The 19,156-nt window shown below is 40.2% G+C and overlaps 1 protein-coding gene across 2 annotated transcripts; it reads right to left on the bottom strand.

Moving 5' to 3' along the window:
* Window positions 1-1,846: 1,846 nt before the first annotated feature.
* LOC134459893 (interferon-induced GTP-binding protein Mx-like) lies at window positions 1,847-18,814 on the bottom strand. 2 transcript variants are annotated; one of them, XM_063212398.1, is made up of 12 exons: window positions 18,712-18,814; window positions 16,678-16,936; window positions 15,279-15,416; window positions 13,059-13,213; window positions 12,752-12,890; window positions 11,271-11,469; window positions 10,811-10,889; window positions 10,391-10,513; window positions 4,625-4,766; window positions 4,374-4,535; window positions 3,679-3,896; window positions 1,847-3,213 (listed from the first exon to the last, which is right to left on the bottom strand). In XM_063212398.1, the coding sequence occupies exons 2-12, from the start codon at window positions 16,871-16,873 to the stop codon at window positions 2,983-2,985; spliced, it is 1,782 nt and encodes a 593-aa protein (XP_063068468.1). In that variant the 5' UTR covers window positions 16,874-16,936; window positions 18,712-18,814; the 3' UTR covers window positions 1,847-2,982. The 2 variants fall into 2 exon arrangements, with proteins under 2 accessions (XP_063068468.1, XP_063068467.1); XM_063212397.1 differs by having other exon boundaries at window positions 3,679-3,968; window positions 18,712-18,813.
* Window positions 18,815-19,156: the final 342 nt, after the last annotated feature.

Genomic DNA, 19,156 nt, shown 5'->3' with positions numbered 1-19,156 from the left:
GGTACACTTTATCAAATGAAATGTTAAATACACTCAATGCAATTATAAATAATGTATTTACCAACACCATATTGAGTCCCAACATTTTATTTCTTTACCTGAAGGAGTTTGAAGTTTGGATTGTGTTTGCCAGCGCTGTTATATGGGTATGGATCACTTATTCAAATACATGGTTGTGACTTTCATTATTTATACGGACACCTTCCTATAATCATTTATTTAATCTTGACTATTGTGAAAAATGAAAAATAATAATCTTTTGATAATAATCTTTTGATGTTATTATTAATTATTATTATTTGTATCATTATTATTATTATTATTATTGTTATTATTATTATTATTATTATTGTAGTAGTTGTTAAAATTATTAACGCTATGTCTCCATGACTTGTTTATGTATATATTGCGTTGTCTGAATATAATACAATGCTTGAACACAAGGATCCCCAAAGGTGAAAGTGATCAAATTGAGCTCTTTTTGTATTATTCTTCTGTTAATTTGAATAAAGTGGCATCAGAGCAAGTGTTTCATGGCCATCCATTACTAATTACAGTACAGTAGTAGCCTGTATCCCCTTACTTCATTCATATTGTGCCTGTGTGGAAATGGGGACAAGGAGGGGGACGGGCAGGGCCGGATTAAGGCGGCCCAGGGCCCCTAGGCTACAGGTGGCTGCGGGCCCCCAGGAAAAGGAAGGAAAATTTTGCAACAAAATTACATAGACCATGTCTTAATTCCGAGCCAGGAATTAGGGATAATATTCACAGTCTGCCAACTGTGAAGTGGTGTTTGAGCAAGATTTAAAACTGTACACGGCAGATGATCCCCCCAATACTACATTCTGCAATTATACAGTTTTTCCTTTCGTTGGCCAGTTGAGGGCCCCCCTGACAGGTGGGGGCCCCTAGGCAGCAGCCATATCTAGCCTGTGCATTAATCCAGCCCTGAGGACGGGGATGTAAACAGGGTGTAGGCATGTGTTCTTCATCCTCATGTTCTCCATCATCTACTGATATTATCGTATGCCCTGTATATTACAGTTCCTGGGGTTGGCAATGGCTGTACCTCTGCTGTGTCAGATGACAAGACGGGAGAATACAAATGCAGCTGTGTGACTGACTACTCATCGACGGCCTCCGTTAGAAAATAGTGCGTGTTGAAATGTCTGAAAAAAGAGGTTTAGGAACAGTTCATATAGATTTTTCCTAATTCTGTTTTTTATCAACTACAACCCCATATTCTTCAAATCCACCTGTTTCCATTTTTTTCCTGAAGTCCAAATCCAGTCATATCCAGTCATATGCAGTCATATTATAACACAATTGAATGTAATTGAAAGAAACGTGCTGTATACATTTTTGGAATTGATGTTTTTATATATTTCTTGGACCCCCTGAATACAAAACAACCTGTTTACATTTCCCCCCTTAAATGTTAGTAGCCTACAAAAATCCAAGATGGCTGACATAAAATACAGCAAAAATGACATATTTGGTGTTTTAAGGTGATACTGTGTCATTTTTGGAACTAGGTGCATATTACACCTCCCCTTTAGTTAAACAATTGAGTTTCATAGAACAACTACCCAAAAGAATGGATGGTATTTGTATTTGGTACTTCGGTCATGGGTTCAAATTACAGAAGGCTCTTCTTCACTACAAATGGCTTCAGAATTGGGATGACTTGCAGTGAGGCCATCAGAGGCCAACTGGCATTTATAACATCATAAACAGATACAGATGATCCCACATATTTGCCTTTTATTGTGCCAAATACATTCTCAAATATGTGAGACATACATTCATGCAATACAATGTTTTGTGTGCTTTTATGTTGGGTTTTTATCAGAGGAATAAATATAACCATGCAATATCGGCAGTTTATTAACATTTTTTTTAATTTATTGTACTGCATGTATTTTCATCATCTACAACAGAAGAAAATATATTCCCACAACGTATCATGGGTGTAGTAGGCAACAAACATTTCCAATAGCCCAGATTACAGTGACTAAATCAATTTTCCCTACCTACGACCATGGGCCAGAGATACTCGTATATCGTATACTTCTATCTTCAAGTATGCCAACACTATATGGACCACTCATAATTCCTGTGATACACAAAATTTAGCCTTCTATTTTCTATATATTAATGGGGTATGTGGGCCCACCGTAATACACATTTGAAATGATCTTGCGGGCCAAAAAATGGCTCCGCGGGCCAACTTTGGCTCCCGGGCCTGAGTTTGACACCCCTGCTCTAAGAGTATTGGAAGTGGAATGCTGGCTGCCTGAGGCTGTTAAGACTATAGGCCTATATTATATCAGGGTATTGTTGCCACATGCTTTTTTACATTACATTACATTACAATGCATTTGGCAGGTGCTTTTTAACCCAAACAATCAAGGACGTAATCATAGGCAACAACCATAGCCACCAACATAACTTTTGACTGTGAAGCAATTGTAGATTGTCATGTCAACATGGATCACAGTACACTGTGACAAAAAAAACTTTCAAAAAACAACTTTTCCAGGAGGGCAAAGGGGCAGGTGCTATAGCACCACCTCGTCCCTATCTGTGCACGCCTATGCTCCTCATTGTTCCCTCTTCTTGCCTAAGACCTTGACTCAGCACTACGAGGAGGACAACTTTCAGAAATGGTCATCCCTTGCAGAAATTGAATGTTTAAAATGTCATAAATGAGAGAGAAAAAAAGAAAATAACACCCCTGATACACCAACTGCAATTAAAAGTCACACTGACAACTGAGCTTTAGAAGCTAGATTTTCTTTTTAAAAATAAGTGTATGCAGACCAGAAACATGCTAGTAAAGTATGGAGCATCTGCCAAAATTTAAGATGCATTTTTTTAATCACAGAATAGGAACGAGAGAGAGAGAGGGAGAGAGAGAGAGAGAGAGAGAGAGAGAGAGAGAGAGAGAGAGAACTGTACCCTCCTTGACCCACTGCATATTTAAACTGGGACAAAGCTGTTGAGAGCTTGCCTGGCTTCTTCGAGGCGTTCCATTCTGCTGCGGAGATTCTTCCTCTCCTGGGCAACATCAGACCTCTCCTCTGTAAACTTCTCAAACTTCTTGTGTGTTAAAATGCCCAACATGGCCTCCTTCATCTGCCCAATGTACTGGTCCAGCATGTGATGAAGCACGATCAGGGGCACCTGATTGACTAGGCGATCTGTAGTGATCTGGGGAAAATATACAATACCATTACATTACATTACATTACATTGCACTTAGCTGACGCTTTCATTTATTCAAAGCGACTTACAGTTATTATTTTTCAGGGTATTGGTTACAGTCCCTGGAGCAATGTGGGGTTAGGTGCTTTGCTGAAGGGCACTTTAGTCATGTATGGATATGTAGGGAGAGGTCAGGGGTGATTCGAACCGGCAACCCCAAAATTGAAAGACCAACTCTCTAACCACTAGGTCACGGCTGCCCCCATTACCAATGTCTAACACGTTAATAACAGCGTTATAAATATGTTGTTACCAGAATGGCAATGACCAAGTCGCACTGCATTACTAAAGGCCCTGTGTGTTATGCCATAGTAGTATAGCACTATAGTTGTTAACTTTTCAGTATACTTGTCATATATATAGGGAAAATACAGTAGAAAAGGAGGTATGAAGAGGTAAGAGGTGACATACTTTAAGGTAGGCTCTCAGGTGTTGAGTCGTCCCATCAAAATCGGAATCTTTCGAGTTAGACTTCTTGTCCGCCTCAGTTTCCGATTTAACCACTAAGAACTTCTCAATGTAGAGGCCGTCTTCCGAGTAGACCATTTTCTCCATGGCAAACTGGGACTTCAGTTTCTTCTCCGCCCTTTTGTACTCCTGGTCCCTCAGTTTCTCCAGGTTAATCCTGACTTCCCTCATCAGGTAGGGGTAAATCTCAAAGAACTTTGTGGTGATCTCACTGACATTCATGCAAATGATATCTTTTGAAAATAATGCAGGAAAGGACGTGTATAGTTTAATTCCCAGTAAATTTCAAAACAAAATACTGTCTGTACTGCTGATACAACGATGATTTTGAGAATCGACACACATGTCCATGTGAACATTCTTAAATGAGCCTCAAAGTACTGTATACTTTATTCTACATAGGATTGTTCGATTTTTGTTGTGCAGTAGTTTTTGAATGATATGCAAAGCCTCTAGTTGGGATAATCATTACATTGAATCTGTATCACTGGATGTATATAGCCTATACAGGGCAAAGCTCTTGAGAGTCAATTCCAGTTTAGAGTGTTCTGTACATAAAAACCAAATCCACTCAAAATGTTGTTGTCAGAAGGTTCCCTTTTTCAAATAAAGAGCAAACAAGAAGATTTCTCTCCTACCTTTACAACATCGCAGAAGATCTAATGCTGGGACCTCCAATTCCTTCACGTGTCCCTTGACAAGGTCTTCAAATATCCTGTAGTTGAGAAAGCCTGGCAGCTCTTTTCCTCTGTGCTGTTCAGCATATTCTTTCATGGCCGCTGCATCCATTTTCCTTTTCACTGAAATGATGAAGGCCTACCATCAGTAATTCTGCAGATTTGATCATAGACAGAAGAATGTAATAACATAACATATAACAAGAACTTACGTCGTTTGTCTTTTTCATCAAGTTCTGCCTTCCAAACCTTGAATAGGTTCCGAATTTTTGTGAAAACCCGGGTGTCGGAATCCTCTAAATCCTCCTCTGCTCTGACCACATTTGTGAGGACCTGAGTAAATTCGAGAATTTTCTGCAAAACAATAGCAATTTTTCACCATAAGTATAATTTATTCATCCCTAGGTGACACATTCTAGGTTAGATCCATGGAATGGGGGCCTATATTGGCAAGACAGCGAGGGGATGACAGGAAGAGAGTAGGAGAGATGGGGGGCAACCGCGGGAGCGTGTCTATGTTCCCACAGCCCATTGGTCCCACATCACTAAGACTTTTAACATTAATGTTTAGGCCCATTGGTCCCACAGCTTATACCTACTGGCCCATGCTCCCACATTTCTAAGAATTTATTAAAATGTAGGCCCTATGTCCCATGACAGGGAGAAAGGCATGTTCTCTTAGTTTACTCAGAAATTAGGGCTGATTAAAACCCGGATGATCCATTTGGAGAGCCGGATCAAGCCCTCTTCTTGTGGACAGACCGGATGGCTGTCATGCATTGATCCGCCAAAGACGGGTCAGACAGCATTTCATTAATATGTCAACAAAATGGCAGTTGCAGCGTGAGAAATTGTGAAACCGGAATATATCCTCTTTAGTTGACTACAACAGCCATTCTCTAATCTCTCTAGTATGCTGTTCAGTCACGAACACTCACTGAGTAAGGTCTGAGTCGTCATTCATCGAGCCTGTTTGATCCATCCTGCCTGTTGTGGCCAATTGAGTCGCGGATCCCCACTCCCAATGTGTGTGCTTGTGACTCTGTTGAGGTCTTCATTTATAAATGTTAACAGTGCTCTGCCAACGCTTTTACATTTCAGTCTGTAGGCTACTCTTGTGACTCTACTATCACTCACTGAGTTACAGCGTAGGCCCTACAGACTTTAAAGCCACTGCTGTCACTCCCCTCGTCCGAATCAGCGGCGGCACCCTCTGCGACTTGGTGAGACCAATCCTGACTGAGTTGTTGGTAGCAGCGAATCCCCTGCGGATCGGATCAACGCTTAAGTTTCGTTTTTGCCACTAGTGTGCGAGTCGCAAGGCAACTCGGCAGAGGAAGCGAGTGGTCATCTGCTGCTCGCCTCCTGTCTATCACTGCTCAACTAGACTTCTGCTCCCAAATATTTGACTTTTAGTCTTCTTAAATACAAACACATACCGTTACAAATACATGCCGTTTCACTGCTGCCAAATGCTCTTCGAGTCGTGGTCGCATGTTTAGTGAGGAGACCCAGATGGGTCGGATCGCAGCATGAGTTTAGGAACTGTGACGATTCATAAAGTGAGTTTTGTTGATCAAATTGTCTTACTCTTTGATTTATCAACGTGAATTGATAAATGGGACAACAAAGGCGAGGCGCATAGCCACTTAACGGCAGAAACGTTTTAAAAAATACATTATTATTATTTATTTGCATTTATTTTAAATAAGTAATCCGAGTGATCCATCTAATCCGGATACCTTCCTTGCAATGATCCAATCAATCCGGACGCCTCAAAGATTCGAGTTAAGCACCTCTATCAGAAAGGTGGGAACATGGAGTTGTAGAAAATAGAGCCTATATTTACCTTCGCCAGAAGGTTATGTTTTGACCGCTGTGTATTTATTTATTTATTTATTTTTATTACCTTCGCCAGAAGGTTATGTTTTGACCGCTGTGTATTTATTACCTTCGCCAAGACAAAGTCGGCGAAGGTTATGTTTTGACCGTCGTGTATTTATTTATTTATTTATTTATTTATTTATTTATTTGTTAATATGTTTGTTTGTACTTCGTATAACTCAGACAGAACTGAGCCGATTTTTATGAAATTCAGTGGGATGATTGGTCATGACCCAAGGAACAATCGATTAGTTTTTGGGAGTGATTGGGTCAAAGGTCAGATGTCAAGGTCAAAATGTTTGTTTGTACTTCGTATAACTCAGACAGAACTGAGCCGATTTTTATGACATTTAGTGGGATGATTGGTCATGAACCAAGGAACAATCGATTAGTTTTTGGGAGTTATTGGGTCAAAGGTCAAGGTCAAGGTCAAAAACGTAAATTGAGCCGATTTTTATGAAATTTACTGGGATGATTGGTCATGACCCAAGGAACAATCGATTACTTTTTGGGAGTGATTGGGTCAAAGGTCAAGGTCAAGGTCACGAAAAGGTCAAAAACGTAAATTCAGCCGATTTATATGAAATTTACTGGGAGGATTGGTCATGACCCAAGGAACAATCGATTACTTTTTGGGAGTGATTGGGTCAAAGGTCAAGGTCAAGGTCACGAAAAGGTCAAAAACGTTTTTCTTTGCCAAGCAATATATGCCAGAACAACGTGTGCATGCAAAATTGAATAAGAGGTCAAAACTCGGCCAAACATGTAATATTACGATATTCCGGTCCGATTTCAATGAAACTAACACCAACATTTGGAGAATGTTATGCCCCACACTCTGAAGATGGCCAGAAAAAAATAAGTGGCGTAGGCGAAGGTTTGCGCTCTACCGAGTGCCCATTCTAGTTTGTGAATATGTTTGTTTGTTTGTTTGTTTGTACTTCGTATAACTCAGTCAGAACTGAGCCGATTTTTATGAAATTTAGTGGGATGATTGGTCATGACCCAAGGAACAATCGATTAGTTTTTGGGAGTGATTGGGTCAAAGGTCAAGGTCAAAATGTTTGTTTGTACTTCGTATAACTCAGACAGAACTGAGCCGATTTTTATGACATTTAGTGAGATGATTGGTCATGACCCAAGGGACAATCGATTAGTTTTTGGGAGTGATTGGGTCAAAGGTCAAAGGTCAAGGTCACGAAAAGGTCAAAAACGTAAATTGAGCCAATTTTTATGAAATTTAGTGGGATGATTGGTCATGACCCAAGGAACAATCGATTACTTTTTGGGAGTGATTGGGTCAAAGTTCAAGGTCAAGGTCACGAAAAGGTCAAAAACGTAAATTGAGCCGATTTTTATGAAATTTACTGGGATGATTGGTCATGACCCAAGGAACAATCGATTACTTTTTGGGAGTGATTGGGTCAAAGGTCAAGGTCAAGGTCACGAAAAGGTCAAAAACGTTTTTCTTTGCCAAGCACTATATGCCAGAACAACGTGTGCATGCGGAATTGAATAAGAGGTCAAGACTGGGCCAAAAATGTAATATTACGATTTTCCGGTCCGATTTAAATGAAACTAACACCAAAATTTGGAGAATGTTATGCCCCACACTCTGAAGATGGCCAGAAAAAAATAAGTGGCGTAGGCGAAGGTATGCGCTCTACCGAGTGCCCATTCTAGTTGAATAATTTCTTTAAAAAGTAGGAACATGGAGCAGCAAGAATAAGCTGTGGGACCAATGGGCTGTGGGACCGATGGACTGTGGGAACATAGAACTGACCCCGCAACGGCCATTCCGACATACCGCCATTCCGACAGTATTTGATTGTCATTCCGAGCCATTTGAACATTGTTGCAAGTACGTAAAGGCACATTCTAACTCAATTGACATTTGCAACAATGTCGCTACATGAGCGGAAGTGGAGAGTGTCAGCGCAATTACAGGATTAGTGTATAATTTCGTGTCTAATTTTGTCACGTCCAAATGCCCTTACAGGTAGGGTCTGAAAACAGTTCCTGCAAGCTGGAAAATGGTTTTTGCAATAAAAAGTAATTGTCGGAATGGCGGTATGTCGGAATGGCGGTATGTCGGAATGGCGGTATGTCTGAATGCCGGTATGTAACCTGCGAGATGGGGTTGGACCAGCTGGAATGTTCATAACTCTGAATGTCCCAGGCTGTCAAGCCAGAACTGTGATGTGATTAGCTAAATCAAACATGTCAATGCCCCGCCCAGAGCGAATACAGTGAATTCAAGGCGAAATTTCTTCTGCTACCAGGCAGCGTATGTCGCTTTTGGTGTGGACAAGGCATAAGGAGTTTCTTCCAGAATCAACAGTACTTAAAGGAATAATCCGGTGTAAAATGGCTTAAATGGTGTTAAAACATGATGCTGTGGGCTAGGTTGGTGCTTACCTTAAAGGGACACTGTGTGAGATTTTTAGTTGTTCATTTCCAGAATTCATGCTGGCCACTCACTGATGTTACCTTTTCATGAATACTTACCACCACCATCAAATTCTAAGTATTCATTATGACTGGAAAAATTGCACTTTTCATACATGAAAAGGGGGATCTTCTCCATGGTCCACCATTTTGAATTTCCTAAAATAGCCATTTTTAGCTGCAAAAATGACTGTAATTGGACCATACTAGTTAATATTTGTTTATTACTTAGTAAACGTTCATGTAAAGATCAAATTTGGCAATAGGGAGCCTAGTTTCAATGAGCAGCATAGTTGCAGTACCTTTTTTGACCATTTCCTGCACAGTGTCCCTTTAACTCCATTCGTGCCTTGCATTGAGAAATGCAGTGCTAGTTAGCCGATGCTAACATAAGGCTTTTGCCGTGGTTCATCAGGGCATGAAAGTAGCCAGTATTTATAAATCTCTACTTTGCACCCATTTACGACGCTCAAAGTTGCCCAAAATGTCATTCTGTAGAGTTGCTGGGTTGTTGACATGTAAAACTAGGCATAAAGAACTTTGGTAGTCCACCGTTTGTTTAGAAACAACGCCATTCTTACAGGGTGTTGCAACCGCTGATATCCAAGTGCAGAGATAGAATCAGCAAAGGAGTTATGTCCAGTGTGTCTACTCACTACTTTTCTAAGCTGCCATCCTATGGAAGCCATGTCTAGGAGACTAGTGCTGGATCTAAGATGGTGAACTTGTGTACTTCGGGCATTATGTTTCAGTGTGTCACTAATACGCCATACGCACTGAAACACGAACACCGAAGTTTACAAGTGCACCATTTAAGATTAAGCCTAGGAGAATTCATGGCGTTCAATGGGAAAGTCACGCCATTTTAGGGGGCCGGAGTTGATCTCACTTTGTTGTATTGATGATACTTGGTGATGCTGTTAGTTGTTACACTTTAACATGGCCTATGGCAGCTTACTAATTATTTCAAGGTTGGAGCAGGCTTCACCCAACTGATTCTTTTTCTTTTTAGGGTGCTGACCAGAACTTCGTAAAACTGAAAAGCAAGGTTGTAGGGCTTCACAATTAATCGAAAATAATCGAAGATAAAATCGTGAAATCGAAGTTGTGAGCCTGGCTCTTTGGTGTAGCGGTCAGAGCCCCAGATTACTACCCCAGAGAGTCCCGGCAACTCTACTCCCCTTCGCTACATTGTCCACCTTAGTTTCATGCTATTGCCTATACATAATTATTAAAATTCATTTTCTTTTGCTCATCCCGTACATAATTCATTCTTGGTTATGTTTCATCTTGTTATAATTTTCAAAAAAAAATCTGCAAAAAATCAATAATCGTGATTAATAATCGTGATTACGATTTTGACCAAAATAATCGTGATTATGATTTTTTTCCATAATCGAGCAGCCCTACAAGGTTGCACCATGCACACTCAGGAAGGCAGAATGCCGAAACACATCTGTGTATTGATAAAATAAATTAATGCACGGCACGACCTTTTCTCACTTTTTTTATCGTACCAAATAGAAAACCTTTAGTAGAATTAGGAAATGATGTGAGGTCAGATTCGAAACTGGGTCATAAGGGACAGTTTGCCTGCAGTTCGCCACATCAACCCCCTGTATTTGGTAAATTAAATAAGAACGAACCCCAGTGAGGAATTTAACTCTGCCAGCCTCGTCTTCAGGGATTCTGTCTCCCAGCAATTTCAGCTGTGTAGATGTCTGCTCCAGTTTGTCAATCACCTGCCTCTCCAGCAGTGGAATGGACCTCTGGTAGTGCAGCGCAGAAAACCATACAACGATTTTACTTTCACCATCAAACAATTGAGTTGTATTGGAAGTATCGTGACGATCATGATAAAGAGCAAAAAAAACACACTTGCCATAAATGCCTTAAAAGTACTCTATTATCTCTTGTGCTTTAAAAGGATGAATTTGGTAAATTCAACAAAACAATTGTAATTGTGACTCGTGTATAACGAAATTAGCAACAGCTTGTATTGTTAGGGCATTTACACATCAGCTGAAATGAATTTCATTGCAACCATGAACACAAGATGTACTCACGCCGATGTGATACACCAGTTCCTTGGTTAATTTCTCCGACAGGTGGGGAATAGATGCTTTTCTTTCATCCAGGAAAATGCTAATGGATTAGAAATAGATGGTGGGTGAGACTGTGTCAGTATAATCTGTTCAGAGGCGGACTTTCCATTAGGCAAACCTAGGCAATTGCCCAGGGCCCCGACCAAATCTGTCCTCCAAAGGGGCCCCCATTGTCACACCAGTTACAGTAAACACACAAAAAGTAGGCTTTGTCATTTGTGCAAAGTAATTAAGGATGCAGTATATATGAGACAAGACACTTTATTAGCACAGAAACACAGAATTCTATGACTATATAATGACTTTTGAGGGCCCCATGTTGATATTTTGCCTAGGGCCCCAAAATGGCTAGATCCGCCCCTGTATCTGTTGTAATATTCTGGTATTCAGTAAAATTCTGTATATGCTTTAATTTACCCACCGGAAGTTCATGTGATTTGAGAAGAACTCTCTCTCTTTCTGAAGAGATTTGTCCAGAGACATGCCATCCGTGATGTCTTTCTGGCCACGACACCTGACTACCATGTACCCTTTCTCCAGCCTGATAGCTTGGTTGTTCAGAGTTTTGACAACTCCCTCTTCTGCACCTTTGTCCACCAAATCTGGCTTTGTCAAGATGCCTGCAGATGAGCAAATGTCAGCCTTGTGTCAACCTTGACATTTCTCAAAACTACTGTAATCAGTGTTGCCAGATGTGTCTGACCAAATCCCGCCCCAAAGCTTCTCAAAAAACGCCAAAATGTGATAAATTCCGCCCAAATTCAACAAATTACATTGACTTCTATGGGCCCAAAACGGCTGGAAAAAATGCCAATAGCCAATTTTTCCCGATTTTTACCGCAGACGATCATCCAAAGTAGCCCAATTGGGCGGGCACCCGCCCAATCTGGCAACACTGACTGTAATCTTTACATGTAAACCCTGACATAGTTTCATGAATTTAGTCATGTGATGCCACATAATATGCATGACAAAGCAAAACAACATACTTTTTACAGCCTGACAACGCATATGGAAAGGAGGATATTGTAAAAATCATACTCAAGTTTTGTACAAGTTTTACAGATTCTAAAAGATTTTTATTTGACATGGTATGGTAAATTTACTCGTGAAAGTGGCCCCTTACAGAATTATTAGGTGAAACGTTTATAGATAATGTGTATGATACAGTTGAAAGGTTCAGAGGCAAAACCCCCTAAGTGCCTTTTCAGAATATAATCTTAATTAATTTTTTATTTAATACAATGCTATCAAAATTGCATATTTTGTTAATTATTTATGTAATATAACTATTTATATGTATTATCAAGTACATGAATGTAAACCAAACCAACAACTGAGTTCTCCAAAAATATAGAAGTCTTCAGAAATGGAGTTAGGGGTTTTTGTATCTGAACTCTTCAATTACTTTCTTTGTATGCTTCATATCATGTTTTGTTCATATAATAATTCTGTATGAGAAAACACCAAAAGGGGACACTTTCAGGAGTATCTTACATGAAGTATATATTTTATACAATTCATTCTTTTAAGTTCTTAAAGGTACACTGTGCAAGATTTTTAGTTGTTTATTTCCAGAATTCATGCAGCCCATTCACTAATGTTACCTTTTTCATGAATAATGACTGAAAAAATGCCCTTTTCATACATGAAAAGGGGGATCTTCTCCATGGTCCGCCATTTTGAATTCCCAGAAATAGCCATTTTTAGCTGCAAAAATGACTGTACTTGGGTCATACTAAAAAATATTTGTTTATTGCTTAGTAACCTTTCATGAAAAGATCAAACTTGGCAAAAGGCAGCCCAGTTTCAATGAGCAGCATAGTTGCAGTACCTTTTTTGACCGTTTCCTGCACAGTGTACCTTTAACTATTTTTTCCATAATGGAAAAAACTATATTACCCAGAGTCCTTTGTCCTTCAGGGTCCACTGTTTTAGCCATCCGCAGAGCCTCAGTGGTGGCGATGTCAACATTTGCTGGCACCACTACCAAAATGATGGTCTCTTGCTGTTTGATGTATTGCAGTATGAGTTTCTTAATCTAAAACAAATATGCGTGTGTGAGCTTTGTGTCTGTAGAAGAGGAATGATCAATTATGGTGCAATACTCATTCATACACTCATCTCTCTCTCTCTCTCTCTCTCTCTCTCTCTCTCTCTCTCTCTCTCTCTCTATCTCTCTCTCAATGATGAAACTGTTCCCTCTGACCTTTTCATCAATATTGTCAGACTGGTTGCCAGTGGCAACTCTAGCAATGCCTGGCAGGTCAATGAGGGTCAGATCAGGAACATTGGAGGCAAAGATCTCCAGGTTGATTTTCTTGTCGCTGATGTCGTGCCCCTCACCTGCAAGAGTATTCTGGGCTGTAGGTGGAAAAATAATGATAAAATGCATTAATGTATTCAAACTATGATCGGATAAGACAGCGATTCTATTCAAAAATAGAAGGACAGATGTGAAAAACTATAGACCAGTGTCAATTCTACTGACTTTGTTTGCAATTTTGGAAAGAGTGATCTTTGATCAGATGGTCTTGTTATGACCTCAATCTGGACACATGCCTCACTAGTCTATGCTAAAGACAACAAGAAAGTGAAAAAGGAAATTATACTGGCATGGTTTTATTGGATTTGCAGAAAACGTTTCACACTGTGGACCATTCAATTTTCTTTAAATTTAAGTTGCGCTGCATGGGTTTTCGCCAGGCATCATTACATTGGTTCAAATCATACCTATCGAATAGAAATCAAATCTGTGATTATGATTGAGTGTTGTCAGAACCTTTGCAAACATCTGGTGGCGTGCCCCAAGGTTCAATTTTAGGCCCTTTGTTATTTCTTATTTATGTAAGTGATATGCCTGCAGCTGTAAAATGTTAAGTAATTATCTATGCTGATGACTCCATCTCTGAGATTCATGACACCCTTACTGGTGAGTCGTTAATTCAGTCTAGTAAATGAATTAAATTTTTTTGCACCGTAGCACAAGGCAATTCAATTTTAAGGTATAAAAAAAAACGTATTGTGTCAGTGCTTGTGCAGTGCCATTTTGACTGTGCCTGTTCAGCATGGTACGGTGGCCTGACAGTGAAAATCAAAAGCAAAAGGCAGGTTATGCAGGACAACATGATCCGTTATACGTATATTACCATCTAGGTATCATGTCACTTTTGATGATTTTAAGAAAGTGAACTTTCTGCCTGTAAAACTAAGGGTTGATCAGCTAAAACTGAATCACATGAATCACTGAATGTTCAACAGTATCAATGGGATAGCCTCTAATTATTTGGGTTTCCAAACTGTAATGGTGCATACTCAACATGCCCATGAAGCAAGAGCAAGTGTCCACTCCTGAAGAGTATGGCACATAGCTCTTTCTTTTATACAGGGATTATGCTATGGAGTAGCCTCCACTAATATTACAATTGCAGAAACTAAAATGTTTTTTAAACTAAGGGTTAGAGCTTTTTGTGGAATAAAGTAGAGAACTAGGAATGTGACTTGGGAATGTGATTGTATACATGTACATGTATATGTGATATTTGTTGCATGTATTTGTGTGTCCTCTCCTTTTCCATCAAGGACCATGTTGGTGTTTGACACTTTAACATGTTGTCCCTTGTACCCATTGTCTTCCTATATCCAGAAATAAACCTAACCTAACCAAACCAAATTGTCTGAGATTTTGAGATTGACAGAGGTAGAGAAAAAAAGGTAACACTTTACTTGACGCCGTTGTCACATTTACTTGACACAGTTGTCTTTGCCATAACCGAATGTCACTTAAGGCCAACCGAATGTCACTTAAGGCCAACTGTCATAAAATGTTTATGACATAAACATAATGTTTATGACTTATCTATGACTGTGTCATGACACTATTATGACACTGTAATGACATTCATAGGACACCGGCGTCAAGTAAAGTGCTATCTGAAAAAAAAAATCACTCATTGTTATGAGAGGAAATAAAATCGGATGAATTCTACCAATACAAGGTTTGCTAAAGTCTTTCTTTCTTTCGTTCTTAAAAATAAAGAAATAAATACATAAAAATCAAACTTGAACTATATAACAGTAGGCAGTCATGGGTGAGCGGTTAGGGCGTCAGACTTGCATCCCAGAGGTTGCCGGTTCGACTCCCGACCCGCCAGGTTGGTGGGGGGAGTAATCAACCAGTGCTCTCCCCCATCCTCCTCCATGACTGAGGTACCCTGAGCATGGTACCGTCCCACCGCACTGCTCCCCATGGGGCGCCACTGAGGGCTGCCCCCTTGCACGGGTGAGGCATAAAATGCAATTTCGTTGTGTGCAGTGTGCAGTGTTCACTTGTGTGCTGTGTCACAATGACAATGGGAGTTGGAGTTTCCCAATGGGCTTTCACTTTCACTTTCTATTCANAACCAAAACAGCAAAATGAAACAATGACCTTCAATGACTTCATCTCCGACATCTTCTGGTTTTTCAAGTCCCACTTCGTATCCCTGGTATGAAAGCCTCCCAGACCAAGCAGTGCCGTGGCTGGCTCTCTTCAACTGCAGTACCAGTGGACAGCGAGTCACAATGCCTGGAGTGAGATAAATGAGAAAACATCACGCATACCTCTCACAAGCTATACTGTAAATATTCACTATGTGGTGAATTAAGGTAAATTGAGCCACTTTTTTGCATAAGTGCATGGCTTAAAGTGACCTAATTTACCTGAATTCACCCCCTATGTTTTATCCGCAAATAATTGTGGAAATAATCTGCATTTCCGCACATAGTCCGTGCTGCTGATCATGTCCTCACTTGTACGTTTGTAAGTTACATTCGATAAAAGTGTGTAAATACGATAGAGATAAAACATTCTATTGCAAGTACACCCTACTGCAGGGTTGGACTGGTAATCTGGCGTACAGGGCATTTTCCCGCTGGGCCGACAGTCTCCGGGGGCTGACTGTTGTTGTTGTGGTCGTTTTCCTGGGGACTGGCCCTCAAATTAGAATGGGACACCCATTGATCCACCATCAACACAGACAGTGGATTTATCCAGTCAAGATAGACTATGAAGGTGGCCTTTGAGTCTTCGGGCCGGTGTATGACAAAAAAAATCCCGGGCCGCTTTTCGGTCCCAGTCCAGCCCTGCTCTACTGGCGTACAACAAAGACAGTTCATCATTTTCGAGAACATGGATTTGAAAACCTTTTTTTACAAAATCACATTACACAGAAGGAATGTGTTGTTTTTCTTGTTTTGAGACCACTGACCTGTAGGCTGCACGTCATTGGTTGAGACAGTTTTAACATAAATGTGGAATGTGACAAAACATGAGTAGGCCTATTATTCAGTTTGGCATGTTTTGCTTTAAATTGCATATTGATTATTCTTATTTAAAAACGTGGCCAAATATGTCATTTTATGTCAGGTTTAATGACATTATTGAGCACATATAGGCATATAAAAACAGTCCATGCATATTTTCCAGGGTTTTTTAATTCAAGTGTAAAGAAATCCCACACTGTTCATTCCACCAACAGACTTTAATACAACGTTTCGGTCATCCAACCTTCTTCAGGTTAAGACTATTTTTTAAAACATCATTAGAAAATTCTGGCCTGTGCCGCACAAAAGCTGTAACAGTAAGACATCCCTTTGCTCATGTCTTACCATCACGTTTCAACACCTATTTCTTAACATCACAACTACAATTTCAACAACGCACACATTTTAAATGTCACAAGTGCAATTTGTAAAACTTACCCAACCGGTAATAATGCAAATCAAGTAGGCTATACGCCTACACATACTAAGTTGTTGTGTGGGCGTTTAATAAAATGTGGTCTTACCGGTTCCCCTGGGCAGTGCCACCCCAGAGAGCGCCTCCAGCACTGAGCTCTTCCCTGAGCTCTGGTCCCCTATGACAGCGATGGCAGGCAGAGACAAGTCCTGCTCCACTCCCAGAGACATCAGGGAGTTCACCAGGTCAATGCGAGATCGCACATGCTCCTCGTAGTGCTGGTTAAGGTAGCTGCTGTCCCCCATTTCTTAAATTCCTTGACTTGGACAATGACAGTGATGTCGTTGACGATGATATTCTTCAAATTCCTAATAATATCCAATATCAAAAATAGTCAAAAAGTGACACTGGGGGGCGCTGTGGCGCAGCACGCTAAGCCCCCACATTTCAGCTTACATTGCATGCCCACGGGGACCCCGGTTCAAGTCTGGCCGGGGTCATTTCCTAGCCCTACGCCATCTCTCTCTCACAATTGTTTCCTGTCTCCTCTCATACTGTCCTGTCGTAATAAAGGCCAAAAAGCCACACAAAAAAGTGACACTGAAAACAGCTTTCTTTCAATCCAGAAGCGTGCTTAGCTATTACAGGGTGTGTACCGCTGTAAATATGCTTGCAGGGATGATTAGCCAATCTAAGTTAGGGTGAGGAGTTTTCTGGATGAGAGCCTGCAGCACAGACAAGATGTCCTGGATGCTTCAAAGCATTTATCTAACTCAAACTGAAAACTGCAAAGGCTGAACGCACAATAGATACTCACAAACAAACACACGTACAGAGCATGATTAAAGCTAAATCTCAGGGGGCAAGAACAGAATAACATGACATGACACGTTGAACGACTCAAAACAGGACAAAGGAAACATAGGCCTATAGGCCTTAAATACGCAGGGGTTAATACAAGAGACCACATGATGGGGATGAACACAATGGGACACAGGTGCACAGACAAAAAGGGAACAAATCAGGAACATTCAATGAAATCAGGACAAATGAAACAGGTATGAAATGATGAAGAGGAACAAACGAGACAGGTGGAATCCATAAAGGGGAACAAGGAACAATTCGCAACTGTACTGTAAAATTATTTGACATATAATATGTAAATATATTATTTTGAGTAGGCTAAATAGGATAATGAACACAAGGAATCAGGGGACTATTCCACTAAAGGCATTCTAAGTAGACTGAGTGCAGCTGAGGACAGACTAGCCTACAGTTGAGGAAACAGGAATATCTTTTAGCAGCCAGACTTTGATCTCATTCGTCCTTAATACTTTGATCATAGATAATTTGATGCAGTACGATTGCAGATCTCCATACAGTTATCAGGAAAAACGTGTTTTCCAGTTCAGATTTTGATTTTTTTTTTTTTTTTACTTACAGGCAACCTCTTGATACAAGTTAGGCTACATGATTGCAAACGTTGTTCTGTGCTCCAAAATCATACATCTTTCATCACACCATATCAAGACAATTTTCAATCAATGTGTGAGGTGGTCATAGGGGACAGTTGAGATGCTTTTTCGGCTCATTTGTAGGCCTACATCAATGTGCAAATGTAGCATTCTTTACTCAACTTTACCTGAGCCACATACAGTGACTGAACCATCAGCCACTCATGGCTTTGAAGGTGTCAACTGTACTCTGCTATGTCTCAACTGTACCCGACAGGTTTTGTGCAAGAGTATGTTTGAGACAAAAGTTTGATTGTTTGATTAATTACATACAAATTACACTCCTTAGAGATTTAACTTCTTGGTTACTGTATATATTAGCACAGACCGTGACGATATAATGTGCCTGAAATAACATTCTTTTTGGTGTCTTTTAATAGTCTAATTTGTGTGTGGAATTAGACAAAAGTAAAAGTAGCCTATATTCAACTGTACTCAGTCTCCCAGACTTATTACTGATGTCAAAGGTATTCTAGTGAGATAAATTAGCACAGCTTAGTCTAAAAGACAAAAATGCCACAAGTATATGTAACAAGCGGCTACAATTTTGTACTTACAAAGATAGACAGTAACCATCACTTGTTAGAAATGGAACAACACTAAAGAGTTAAATGTTAAATTGCACCTACTCGATATGCTCAACCAGTAACGTCTGCTGTGACTGCTGTGATGTCTTCCACTTCAGAGGAAACCAAAGTGATAGCGTGGATGCAGGATATTGGCCCTAGGCATAAACAGTTTCTTCTTCCTTGCAACTGAAAATGTAAATTAGATGTTGACCTAAATGAAACCCAACCCCTTTGCACCTCACCAAACAAAAACGAATTAATTCAATAACTTCTCTGAACTGTCAGCACTACCTGCCGATCAAGATATCACTCTTCAAGGCATACTGTAGGCCCTATACAGCTCACCTGTGGTGCCACTACAAGGCAGCTGCTTAGAATTCCAAGGAGGTCAAGCGCAAGTCAAATGTGAGAGACTCTTCTCTAACATGTGGAATCACTGGCGAACATGCCTGTATGTGACACAATGAAAGAGAATTATGATCAGGGCAGGAATTTCGCAAGGGCC

This window comes from Engraulis encrasicolus, chromosome 12, assembly GCF_034702125.1.
Source record: "Engraulis encrasicolus isolate BLACKSEA-1 chromosome 12, IST_EnEncr_1.0, whole genome shotgun sequence".
Classification (NCBI taxonomy): Eukaryota; Metazoa; Chordata; class Actinopteri; order Clupeiformes; family Engraulidae; genus Engraulis; species Engraulis encrasicolus.
This window is presented reverse-complemented; position numbering and strand designations above follow the sequence as displayed.